The sequence below is a fragment of the Triticum dicoccoides genome, chromosome 5B (assembly GCF_002162155.2).
Source record: "Triticum dicoccoides isolate Atlit2015 ecotype Zavitan chromosome 5B, WEW_v2.0, whole genome shotgun sequence".
NCBI lineage: Eukaryota > Viridiplantae > Streptophyta > Magnoliopsida > Poales > Poaceae > Triticum > Triticum dicoccoides.
The window spans coordinates 281,880,274-281,893,068 of NC_041389.1; the positions used below are offsets into that span (position 1 = coordinate 281,880,274).

Sequence of the window (12,795 nt, forward strand, 5' to 3'; positions counted from 1 at the left end):
GCATTTGTCCCTAGTTATGATCCACATACGCCCTTGAGACTTAATCCTGAGATACACTTGATAAAAATGATTAGTCCCTTGTATGCATGTTGTCATCAACATCAAAATAAGATTAAGGACATGATTGCACTTCCGGCTCTGCTTATGATGTGTGCTACATGGTTGTGTTGGAGTGTGCTGGTAACCTTACCAACTAGCAAAAGAGGTTACCACACACTAGGCGTTGCATACAACCAAACACCATGCCTTGGGTTTGTCCACTAACATGCAGGCAACCAAACACCAGGCAGTGTGGTTCTGTCCATGTAGGCAAGAGGGCATGCAGGCAACCAAACAACATGCAGATGATGCATTTGAGGCTGCATTTACATACAGGCCCGACCCTGATGGGGGGGCAGGGGGGCGGCCGCCCCGGGCCCCCGAAACAGAGGGGCCCCCACGTATGTGTGTTCTCTGTATCAGGCCCATGAGGAAAAATGATTCTAGGCAAATTTTGATGCAACAGACCTGTACATGCGAACATTACATGCGGTAAATCAGCGATTCCCTAAATTGGTGGAACTTCCGCTTCCCTCGCATAGGTCCGCGCATGATGATATGAGCGATATCACGCACGACTCCTCAAGTCCCGCAAGTCCATGTGCGACCCCGCCGCCGACACAGCCTCCTCCCGCAGATCCCTCCCCCGATGGTTCCTCCTCCAATGGCGGATCGAGTAATTTCATGTTCATCACCATGCAAAGGAGTAACAATACCACCGGCCCTGGCAGGCAGAAACTACAGATTGATCAGGTTAGCATCTTCCTGATGCATCATCCAACAAAGCTAGATAGATTGATATGTGATTTATTAGTGGCAGAATTAGGAGATAGTGAATTAGCGAGAAGACTAGGATGCCCGTCTGACTAATTTTTGAATGGCAATCCTTCTGACTAATTAATCTGGTTGTGTTGGATATCGATGAAAGACGAGGGTAGAGGATGTGTAGAATCTATGGAACAATGATGATAGCCAAGCTTAAATTAATTGGAGGATTCATGGTCGATTCAATATTATTAGATGGCAAAATTAATTTTTAATGTTGCAAATTATAAAGTTATTCCAGCTATGCGGGGGAGCTCAAATTATTTTTGTTTGCCAAACTATGATGAAATATACAATGGATGAAACTTCCCTGTCAAAATCTTAACAAAAGTGAGAAATAATTAATATAACAATATATAATTAGATCCTGGAACTAGGTCGCAAGCTGGTTTTGCACCCCATGATAAAAAAAGAGCAATTTATGTTTAAAAAATTATCTTTTTTTGAGTTGATTTTTAAAAAATTAGCTAAGCATGCACATAATGATTATAATTTTGGATAATAAAGGACCCCAAGTTTTATTTTCGCCCTGGGCCCCCGAAATCTCAGGACCGGCCCTGTTTACATAGCCAGGCTGGGTGAAAAAGGTACGCAACGCAGGTAGTGTAACGCGCGGCAATCAAACACGCCCAAGATGCACTGGACTGTATATATCTTTTTTTTGCGGGGTAGGACTGCATATATCATGCTAGTACAAGCAATCTTATTTTAACTGAAAGACGCAGACAGTGGCTTTGATCTAGCCCATGTTCAGAAAGGCTTCACGCATGGCTCGGTACCTGGGTTTCAGCCTCTCCACTGGCGGCGGGTGATCCTTCACCGGCGGCGAGTCCAAGAATCGGCCCATCCACGCCGACAGAGACGGGAACCTCTCCTCGGTGACCAGCCTCACGCCGATGATCTCCTCGTACATCGGGACCACGTATGCCATCGCGCCCAGCGACAGGTCGACGAGCCCGACGCTCTCCCCGGCGAAGAACTCCTTGCCGCCGACGGCGAGCAAGTCCTCCAGGACCTGCAGCTGCTCCACGGCGGCCCCCAGCGCGGCCTCCTGCCCCTCGCCTGGCGCCGCCGTGAACCACTTCCAGATCGGCGGCGAGAGCTGCATGCAATATATTGCTCAGAGTCGGATCATATCGTCTGCGACGAACTAACCGACTTGGATCGAACTTGGGAACAGAAGAAAACCGCTGCGCTGACCTTGTCATGCACGAACCTCACCCAGAAGCGGGCCATGGCGCGCTGGTAGGGGTCGTCAGGGAGGATGCGGCCGCCGCGGTGGCTCCACGCCTCATCAACGAACTCGACGATGACGTCGGACTCCGCCACCGGTCTGCCGCGGTAGAGCAGCACGGGGACCTTCTTGTGCACGGGGTTGTGCTCCAGGAGGTCGCTGCTCTTGTTCCTCAGGTCCTCCTCCACGTACTCGTACTCCACGCCCTTGATGCTCAGCGCCCATCTCACCTTGAGCGCGTAGGGGCTCGCCCACATGCCGAAAAGCTTCACCTTCTCCGGCCCCTCCTCTTGATGATCATCCATGGCGGCGATGGCTATCTAGTATTCTAATGATCCGTTTGGCCAGTTTGCTGGATTTGTAGTGTTTTCTTGTGGCGGAGATATTTTGATGGCTCCAGTGTTTGATTAGTCAGGTCCGGTGGCTTGACTTCCGACTGAGCAGTCTGGACGATCGACGTTGCTTCCTTCGTTTTCACAGTTAATGAAAGGCCCAGCCAATTCAAACATGAAGACCTGCAATACCAGATCACCGTATTTTTTTTTGGCCATGCTTCAGCCGACAGATCTTTTCAAAAAATCTGCCGCCTCGACGGCCGTTAGATGTGACGCATCACCGTCTTCAGCACTGTAACAAATGTAGTATTGCAGAGCTCTAGCTCTTTGCAATAGAGCTCATGTTGCAGAAACCATTTGCAATATGGGTGATGTTGCAAAAGGAATTCGGCTTCACATTTTTGCAACATGGGTGTTCTTGTGGAAGGAAATTTTGCAGCACAAATGATCTTGCCGAAAAAATTGCAATGGAGATGATGTTGCAGAAACGCCGCCGTCGTTCGCCGTCGCCCCTTGCAACCCGGTCGTCGCAATTACAACAGGGAGGCGACCGGTGATGGTCAAAAACGTCATGGAGGAGGTCGGCGGCGGCCGTGCCGAGCTCAGGCGCACCGCACGGCCGACGGTAGTAGTGGAGGCGGGCGGCTGAGGCGGTGACCACGACCGACCCTAGCTGCAATAACGCACCGCAACGGCTGACGGCCATGGTGGAGGCGAGCGGCAGAAGGACGGCGGACGATGGAGGTCCCCAGCAATGGAGAAGAGGAGGTCGGCCATGGTGGCAGCTGGAGTTCATGGTTGGCTGCAAAGACGAGAAGAAGAGAGGTGGAGGAGGCAGGTAACAGGGTGCAATGATGGACGCGGGGCTCGCCGGCGACGGCTCTCCCAGCGATCGGCCGGATGGAATCAGGCGATGAGGTATCGAGGGAAACGTTGTGTTGACATTGTTTAGTGTCTGATAGACCTGTATTACGTCTGATAGACATGTATTGCAAGAATTGCAACAAGGGCCGTATTGCAGAAGTTAGCCTATGGTGTGGGTTGCTAAGTATCGTCTGATCAAACGGTTGTGGAGGTGGTGCAGGGGGCTGGACGCACGCGGTATTATCAGTCGGGTGGAACATAGCGTTTCTGCTTTTTTATAGTTATTACTTCCTCCAATTCGTATTAATTGATGGTATTTTAGTATAAATACACTAAAACAACGTCAATTAATATGAATTGAAGAGAGTAATATATTAATTCAAACCTATTCACTCGATATATAAAACTCCCCCTGTAAACTACTCCCTCCATTTCAAAATATAGTGCGCTCGCGCTTCTTGAGGTCTAACTTTGACCATAAATTTAACCAATGAGACCGACTGCAGCAGGAGAAAAAATTATATAACTGAAAACTTCTTTTGAATAAAATACGAATTAACTGGTATAACTTTTGCTCCCGCCGCAGTCGGTCTCGTTGGTTAAATTTATGGTCAAAGTTAAAGCACGGGGATAGAGGAAGCACTATATTTTGGAACGGAGGGAGTAATATAAGAGTAAACGCCTCACTTCTTTTGGGGTAATGTTGGAGATAATCATAAATACCATTTGGCCAATTGGGGGCTGATTTCTCAAAGGAAAGAATGGGGTGGTTTGGGTGTCCCTAATCTTAAGGAGTTCAATATGTCTTTCTGCATGGAGTAAACGTTTTTTTGATGATAGAGAGAGTGATTGGAAAAAAATTCTTAGATTTAAGTACAATGTGGATAAACCAAATATCCTTTGGTCCAGAACTGGGGTGGGCTCTCCTTTTTGGAAGAGTATCACTTCGGCATTTTCTGCTGCTAATTTTTTTTATAAGTGGATCCCTGGGAATGGGAGGAATGTATCCTTTTGGCATGACACCTGGATGGTGATTATTCACTTAAAACCAGGTTCTGGGATTTGTTTGTTATCTGTCAGCAACAAGATGCCTCGGTGGCCCAGGTTTGGGATGGATGAAGATACTTTACGTTCCTGGGAGGAAATGCTAAATCTGGTTAGAGGGTTCTCTCTGTCTAATGCTGCTGATAAGCCTGTGTGGACCTTAGAAAGTAGAGGTGTTTACTTGTGAAATCTCTTTACAAAATGATCAATTTTTGGGGAATGGTTTTTGTTTGGAAAGATTACATCTGGAGAATTAAAGTTCCACCTAATATTCATGTTTTTCTTTGGTTAATGGTGCATAACAAGAGCTTAACTAGGGATAATTTATCAAAACGTCAGTATGTGGAGGATTTGACCTGTGTCTTCTGTAATGAACTTGAAAGTATTCATCATCTATTCTTTGACTGTGTGGTGGCCCGACAAGTTTGGCCGGTGATAGCTGAGTGTGTTGAGATTCCTATACCTGAATCATTCAAGTCTTTTATTCCTTTTTGGAAGAAGAAAAAAAATGCTATGATGCAATCAACTTGATCTCTACTACTACCTTGTGGAGCTTATGGTTGCTTCGGAATGAATTTGTTTTCCAAAGGAAAAGTTGGCGAAGTATCAGGTGTGTGCTGGATTTGGTGGGAAGACATATTCGCCAATGGAAAATCCTGTGTGTGGACTCCCAAGCTGCGCTACTCCTTCGTTGCTTGAGGCTGCTCGACCATCATCGCGGGGAACTGCTTAGAATCGCTTGGTGGATGGATGGCTCCAGGAGAGTCATGTAACGGAGCTGCTAGATCATCTTTGTATCTCTGTTGCTTCTCTCCGTTGGGGCCATAGACTCGTTTGTAGTTTTTCTTCCAAGGGGGAGGTGTTTTGAGACTGTTAGCTATTCTCTCCTGTAATAATTCTGCTACAGATGCGTTCTAGCTGGAGCCAAGAGCTGTTAACAGTCTGCTACGATTGCCTTTGCTTTTTTAATAAAAAATTGAGGCAGGGGGCAATCCCTTTCATTTAAAAAAACTAATATAAGAGTATTTAGATCACTATTTTAGTGCTTTAAATGTTCTTATATTAGTTTACGGAGGGAGTACAGTTCTAGAATTTTATCCTTCAGCTTCTTCAGTTTCATTTCGGAAAAAAAAAAAAAGCTTCAGGCTCTTGCATGGCTGATCGATTTTATTGTTTTTCTGATCAGAGTCATGGCTGCCGATTAATGAAATCAAATCTACAGTGTTCGCACCACGTTTAGGACTGCATGGTCGGCCCACAAAGATCATTTCCGAAGTGTTGTTCAGCATTAATCAAATCCAACCTCCAGTAACAAACAATGGTACAATGGGGGTCGTATGCGGTTTTTTTCCTGTCCTTATTTCTTCACTTGTAGGATTATCTCTTGAGGATCATTATCTTTACACCACGCACAACCATGGGTCGAGCCTTACACCAGTTTGTCACGAGAATTCCACATCACATCTCGTCTCGAGGTTCTTTGGTGGTTGATGACGGCGAGCACTCAGCCTCAACTGCCAAATCCTTGACGACTCGTCGGCATGGATCACCAAATGCATCATTCGAAACACTGATTGCACATTCGTTGTTGCCCACACACGCCTGGAAACGAGGAAAATAATAATAGTATTATGACATCTGGTAGATATTCAGATTAGTGTAATGACGCCTGGAAACACTGATTTGCTTCAAGTTAGTGAACAAAGTTCATGCATCTGTTCCTTATCTAACAGACTGAATAAATAAAATAAATAAACATATAGTGTAATCACCGACTTGCTCGGAGTCTCTTCTCATTTTCGGGATCAAGTTTAGCCTTGCGTTGTACAGAAACCACGGCAAATTAACCCCTCCAAATCTTTTATTTTCTTCTTTATTAAGAATTTTGCAAACACTGATTGATGCACATGAGCGTGGGAAACTAAAAAGGTGCTTTCACATTCGTCCATTAGAATTTTGCTAACACTTTTTATGATTGATGCACATAAGCGTGTGAAATTAAAAAGGTGCTCTCGCATTCGTCCATTTAGAATCAGAAGAAATTTACTAGGTTAGCAGTCGTGACTTGTCAGCTTACCTCTGATACCAAGGCAAGAGTACTCGAAGCATGGCACTTTCCTTCGGAGAAGTTCTGGCAACCACCTGATGGAGTTCCGTAGCTCGCAAATGTAATCTTAGTGATCAAATGCCCATCATCGCACCGTAAGCGCAGTTCTGGTGCTATAGTATCAACCAAGACACGACCACTGGTAAGGCGTGACCAAGCAGAAAGGGGAGGATAATAGCTTTCTGATATCCTCGAGCAGATTGTTTTGGTATAATGAACCTCCAGTGATATCTTTGAAGGGTCACCCCCTGTTTCTTCAAACAATACCAGAAGATTGTCCGACTCCTGCAGCCATTCTCGTGGTATGTGGTACCTGATTGGAAATAACAAGGTTTGAGAATATAAAAAATGGTTATGTCAAAGTAAAAGGCTAGTTTTCCAAACAAAAAAACACACTGAAATAAAAAAATACACATTAATCTTATCAAATGAATGCAATCATAAGAATTTAGAGTAGACTAATCACATTCCATCAGTAGGGGCTATGGAAGGATCTACTACTTGTACAAGCCTAATCACTGTAAGCAGATAAAATAAACGATGATGTTCTTCTCTGTTGAGAGGGTCGCCCCATTATGTACTCCCTCCGTCTGGAAATACTTGTCATCAAAATGGATAAAAGGGGATGTATCTAGATGTGTTTTAGTTCTAGATACATCTCTTTTTATCCATTTTGATGACAAGTATTTTCGGACGGAGGGAGTAGTAGATAAAATAACCAGCTTGTGGAGCAGTAACTCTTCAATTGACTCCCAGGAGACCTTGGGCGCCACGCTCACCAGTGACCCCGGAACACAAGTTTCGTCACAGTTTTCTTTTGTGTGGATAAAATCTCGTCACAGTTGAAGCAAAGACCCTGACGATGACGTTCTGGCAACTCAGCTGGGGTGAGGTGCCAAACTTGCCATGGTGCCGAGCTAGGTGAGGCGCAAAACAGTTGCTAGTGGTGCTAGCGGGGAAGGCGTCGGAGTTGTGTTTACTGCAGGAGGAGTGGAGGGGCACAAGGGTCCCGTGGGTCCAGAAGGCTAGTGTGGTGACGTCGATGGAGGGAAATGCCTCTCGTGATGGACCTTGGGAAAGGAGGTGGCGGTGTGGAGGTCGGATGGTCACTGAAGCTCGACATCAACGCAAACACCCTCGGGCAGCCCTGCTGTGTACAGAATTGCTGGGACGGGATTTGTCGGTGAGTAAGTGTACCCACTCGGAGGAGGATCGCATACAGGCGTATCCCGGCCATATCACCGGCCCAAGCGTCCAAGGGAACTACATTTCAATACAAATTGAATGGTATAAGTTTTGTGATGCATAAACCATGTTTTCTTGGTCAAATTGATGGTCAACGCCGAATCTCAAAATACATGCACAGTATGTAAATAGGGACGGAGGGAGTTTATTTTATGTAACTAAAAATATGATGAAATTCCTTGACTACTCCTATGTCTATCAATATTGTACTCCCTCCATTCCCTTATACAAGGCCACAAACTCAAATTACAGGTACCTAGGTAAAATTTAATGACTATTTTGCAAGCCAACTTTTCTTCTTGTTATATGGGATCATTAATACGTCCGCATGCATGCAAGGAAGGAATGAGAAAGAAGTAGCACAATGTCATTATGACTACATGCATGTAAGTATTAAATAAGTTGCTAGTACGAGAAAACATCATTGAATTTTGCCTCGGTTACTGTTGGTGGCCTTGTATAGATGCAAAATGTATTTTTCATAGTGGCCTTGTATAAGGGAATGGAGGGAGTATCATCGCTTTAGAGTTCCAGTTTGTGGCTTATCTGCATGTAATGCTTACACTACAGATATGATAAATATAGACATAAGGAATAGACAAATATAGAAGAGAAACCCGGCACCATGCAATGAATTATACTAAAATCTTAATACCAGCTTTGGGTCGGCATTCCACAGTTTGATTGACATTTGCTCTCACTATACGCTCCCGGGTAGTTGCATGAAGATGAGCACCCAGATTCTGGCGCTACTAGTGACCAGTAGCGCCCAATTAGATGCCCATTCACCCATGCCTGGCCCTTCCCCATGCTCCCAAGATAGATGGCGACAGGGTCGGTACCTTTAGGGGCATCAAACATAGTCTGCATATAGAAAACAGTAGTTAAGAGACAACCAATGTGCAGATTGCACGATCTTGCAGTAAAATCTGAAAATAAATTTGATGGATTAGATAAAGATTGGCTTGACCTGGGTAGGTAAAAGTTATATGAAAGACATGTCCATGCTAGCGCTAGAAATGATGGAAAGCACTAAGGAACTAATACAATACCTCAGCCGTATATAATGGTAAGTTTATGGAGGTGAAAGTCAACTTACCTTGTACCATGTAAAGGGTGACAGTATATCGTCAATCTGCATGCCACTCCACTCAGCACATGCCTGCTTCTCAGGAGCATAAATCATAGAAAACTCACCTTTCAGCCCCACCTGCATTTCAAATATACATCTTAATGTGCATGGTATGCTCAAATCAGGATAAAATATTTTAAGTCCATGGCAACTCCAGAAGCTTACCTGGAACAATACTAGGTAAAGAACACATGGTGAGAGATACTGTATGCAACATTTCCTTTGGTGGAGAACAAAACATGGAAGAACTGTAGCAGTTTCACTACCAAACTAAGCTGTAATTTTTTGGCTATATTTTCAGTAGTTAACCAGTAAATTCGGTCTAACGATATAGATGGTTTTGGACTACTTGTCATGTGTGTCAGAAGAATACTAGTACAGTATTCTAGTACCTTTAACAATCTAATGTAAAAGAGCGAAGTGCATTGTAGGTCGTCAAACTATTTTTCGGAGTCTCACGAGGCCCTGGAACTTTAAAGATCGTCATCTGGATCCTGGAAGTGCATTCTAGTATCTAGCATGAGTAATTGCACTTCCGGGACACAGATGATGATTAAAGTTCCAGGACCTAAGGGAGACCCTGAAAATAGTTTGAGCACCTATGATACTCAACGCAAAGTCTGCATGCCTGCATCAAAGTGTGAACAAGGTAGAAGTGTGGCTGAAAATTCCAATGCTTTACCTGATATGTCCAAACGGAATGAGTCAGGTCAATGTCCCCATTTGGCAATCCAGTGAGTTTTACTTGCCCTCTAAATCCAGCTCCATCCTTCTCCAAGAAAGCACCATAGTTCTTTGCGATTGTCCAAGACAATATGAGACGTCAAATAATGTATCACGTTTTGTGCGTGATGATCATACGTGCATATATAACAGAACAAAAACATACAGCTAGCTAAATGAAGACGATAGCATCACATGCATGCACAGCATACAAGTAGCTCACTTCAATGTAACTGAATTTCTTTCACCTATTATACCTTCAATCCCACAGTTTAAACATGGGTATAATATGAGAACAAAAAATGAGTTCTGTGGTAGAGGAGCCCCATGGAATTGTCAGTAAGGTAGAAATGACCATGAGACACCAGAATTCGTTCCTAATGGGAGTTGAACCCTAGTCGGGAAGGACACACCACAAACTTAACCAAGAAAGCATAAGCCTGATTGCTGGACTAAGTGATATGGTTGCTAATTATTAATTACAGGTGAGTGCACAGATGTTTTGAGGCAATAACTATGTACGCGTGATCTCTCAAATGCTATAAATAATATTATTTAGCTAAAAAAGGCATCATAAAATTACGAAATACCTGCAAGCCAACAATTTCTGACAACAATGTCAGCTTATTAAGACCTTGAACAAATTGAACCGGTTGCTTCAGTGATACCCAGTGACCAACTTGACTACCTTCATATTGAAAGATTCCATTATGAACAAATGAATCTTTCATCTATGCATTGACACAAAAACATCAACACCAGAGCATGTCATGCTATGTTTCAAAAAAAAATCAGACAAGTTGCTTGTAGCTAACCAAGACCAAAGTTTTTTACCAGCGATAATCTGTGTTGTACTACACAAATATATTTATATATTTATAGAATGAAATCTTGAAACAGGTGGTTCAACTATTTAAAGCATATAACAAGTACTAACTAATGTTGAACTGCACCGATGTTACACAGTTCTTAAACGGGGTTAGTAAAATTAAACAACAAAAACATCTCAATTTGAATTCATAAACACGTTTACTTGAAATAGTGGTCCATTACCACCACAATTAGGAATTGAATAATTGACCATCACCACCAAGGAACTAACGACTATGATCTAGTGTAGGATACATTTTTTCCACATAAACAGGATGTCAGCAAATAAGTAATCATTTTTATGTAGATTGATAGTCCCAAATAAATACCTGCAAGCTCTCCATTTACAAATACACGGGCTACATCACGAATTTGGTCTATTTTTAGTGCAGGAAGAACCCCTTTTGAACTCCAAAATCCAACATCCTCATCCGAAATGTTTACACTGTTAAATCCAAAAATGTATTTATATATTAAATCTTCTCAATATAAAGGGTGCATTATCAACAGAATCAGAATGTGAAGTACATGACAATCAAACTGCATACTGATCAAGCATTCTGAAGGCACAACAGATCTATTGCAACCCAATAGCTGATGCAGATGATCAAGCAAACCATATCATTTTGAAAATCTACAAACATGTAAATTTCCAGAAAAATGTATTACGGTTTCTCAATTCAATCAGCCTCCAAGGAGAGAACCCAGCCCAATCAGTCATTGGTTAACTAGAGAAGAGAATACTGGTAGTTTGTTCCCTACAGAATGTAAGCACACAAAATTATATATGCTCTAACAGCTTATATAGGTCAACATTCACCTGGTAGTATACCACAGGTAGTCAGATGTGTCCTTTGTTACATTCAAGTGCTCTAATATTCCCTGCGCAGCAAAGCTTTCACCACCCCATGTACCAATGATCTCTTTAGAAGTCCACCAAGTACTCGAGAAATAGGACCCATCAACCCCAGGTAATAAAAGACTAGGCTTATGTCTACTTGAATGACTTGGGGACCCAGATTCAAACGTAAAAACCGAAGTTTGTGCACCAACCTGAAATATAACAAGTAAACAGTTAAGAAGCACCACAAATGTCAAAAAAAATTAAAAAAAATCAGTGACATCTACCCAGCATGTTGATGTGGAACATCTAATTCAGATCCAAACGATTACAGCCATCCATATGTTCTAACATGACTGTAAACATGGAAATGCACGAATAATCAAATAAAGTAAGTCTGATACAAAGGTTAGACATTCCGATGACAAAAATAAGTTCACCCAAGTAGTTTCTAAACTTCTGAAAACATTGTTGCTGGTGTTTTTTTTATGCTATTAGAAGTTCAAACCTAGAAACTCTCATGTTTAACAATTTGGTATCTTTGTGGTCCTGAGGACAGGTGAGATTGCGGGGTTATCCTTGTGTATGTACATGAGATCCCAGTAACCCTGAGAACAATTACAGAATTATTAATTATGCATGTTTTGTCATGAACCAGGAACAGCCTCCAGCTGAATACAGAAACTATGTTCGACCGCACTTCTAGACACACCTCTGCTTGCATGGCCACCTGATGCGGCAGCCATGCCTGCTCAGCCTGCCTAAGCTGCAGTTGATGTGGCCTGTTTCAGTTTCCTGTTTCTTAGTTTTTGGCTCCTGTTTTTCCCTTTTAGCCTTCGTTTTGGTGCCCTGTACATGTTCTAAATGTTTCCACTATTTCCACTATTTTTGCAGTCTTCTTCTAATACAATATGACATGCATTCAGATGCAACTAGATAAAGCAAACATTGTGCTCATACATAGGAAAGAAATAATGTGCACAGTTATAGATTACTCACGTGAGCAGTATTGAGAGCTACATTCTCACAGTCTGGTAGTATGCTCACAGACCATGGTGGCAGATTATAAGATTTACCAAAGATCCAGACTGATGCATATTTATGCTCATCAATATTGGCAAGAAAAGCAGAGCAAATCAGTCCATTTCCTGTCATGCTTCTGTTTGTTTGAACTTTTCCATTGGAATATACATGTGCCTGAATTAAACAAGAGCGTAAGCAAAGTATTAAGAGGCAATTGCATTGGAGATGCGTGAACTTGGTGCACGTGAACACTTAAAACTAATCTGTCCACTGCAGCGTGCAGCGTGTCAAATTGCACATGTGTACACACTCCTGTCCCTCTTTCAGGCCTGTAAATTACCAAATACCTACCTGAGCTGTGTATGATTCATACCAATAGCAACACAGATGCTAATTGACACCCTAAGGGCCAAACCCATCTCTTCAAAATTCCCTTCTTCAAGACTCCGGTGCCCGAATTACCCTCTCTGCTCTCATGACCTGGGGGCGACGGCGGGCTCCCTCTCTGCTCCT

The 12,795-nt window shown here is 43.1% G+C and overlaps 2 protein-coding genes across 4 annotated transcripts in view; both read right to left on the bottom strand.

Annotated features, from left to right (window-relative positions):
• Positions 1 to 477: 477 nt before the first annotated feature.
• LOC119308430 (glutathione transferase GST 23-like) lies at positions 478 to 2,501 on the bottom strand. Of its 3 annotated transcripts, none has more exons than XM_037584557.1 (3): positions 2,065 to 2,501; positions 1,644 to 1,966; positions 478 to 777 (listed from the first exon to the last, which is right to left on the bottom strand). In XM_037584557.1, exons 1-3 carry the CDS (start codon positions 2,401 to 2,403, stop codon positions 537 to 539), a joined length of 903 nt encoding a protein of 300 aa, XP_037440454.1. In that variant the 5' UTR covers positions 2,404 to 2,501; the 3' UTR covers positions 478 to 536. The 3 variants fall into 3 exon arrangements, with proteins under 3 accessions (XP_037440454.1, XP_037440455.1, XP_037440456.1); XM_037584558.1 differs by having other exon boundaries at positions 478 to 763; positions 2,065 to 2,499; XM_037584559.1 differs by lacking the exon at positions 478 to 777 and having other exon boundaries at positions 1,471 to 1,966; positions 2,065 to 2,494.
• A 3,045-nt stretch (positions 2,502 to 5,546) lies between these two features.
• Positions 5,547 to 12,795, bottom strand: part of LOC119308429 (beta-galactosidase 15-like) — a 34,080-nt gene continuing 26,831 nt past the window's right edge. Inside the window, exons 11-19 of the mRNA XM_037584556.1 lie at positions 12,259 to 12,456; positions 11,239 to 11,471; positions 10,748 to 10,863; positions 10,139 to 10,236; positions 9,508 to 9,618; positions 8,793 to 8,903; positions 8,349 to 8,557; positions 6,419 to 6,761; positions 5,547 to 5,943 (exon numbers count right to left, since the gene is read on the bottom strand). Of these exons, the coding sequence (XP_037440453.1) occupies positions 5,800 to 5,943; positions 6,419 to 6,761; positions 8,349 to 8,557; positions 8,793 to 8,903; positions 9,508 to 9,618; positions 10,139 to 10,236; positions 10,748 to 10,863; positions 11,239 to 11,471; positions 12,259 to 12,456 (1,563 nt within the window). The 3' untranslated portion in view covers positions 5,547 to 5,799. The remainder of the gene's footprint in view (positions 5,944 to 6,418; positions 6,762 to 8,348; positions 8,558 to 8,792; positions 8,904 to 9,507; positions 9,619 to 10,138; positions 10,237 to 10,747; positions 10,864 to 11,238; positions 11,472 to 12,258; positions 12,457 to 12,795) is intronic.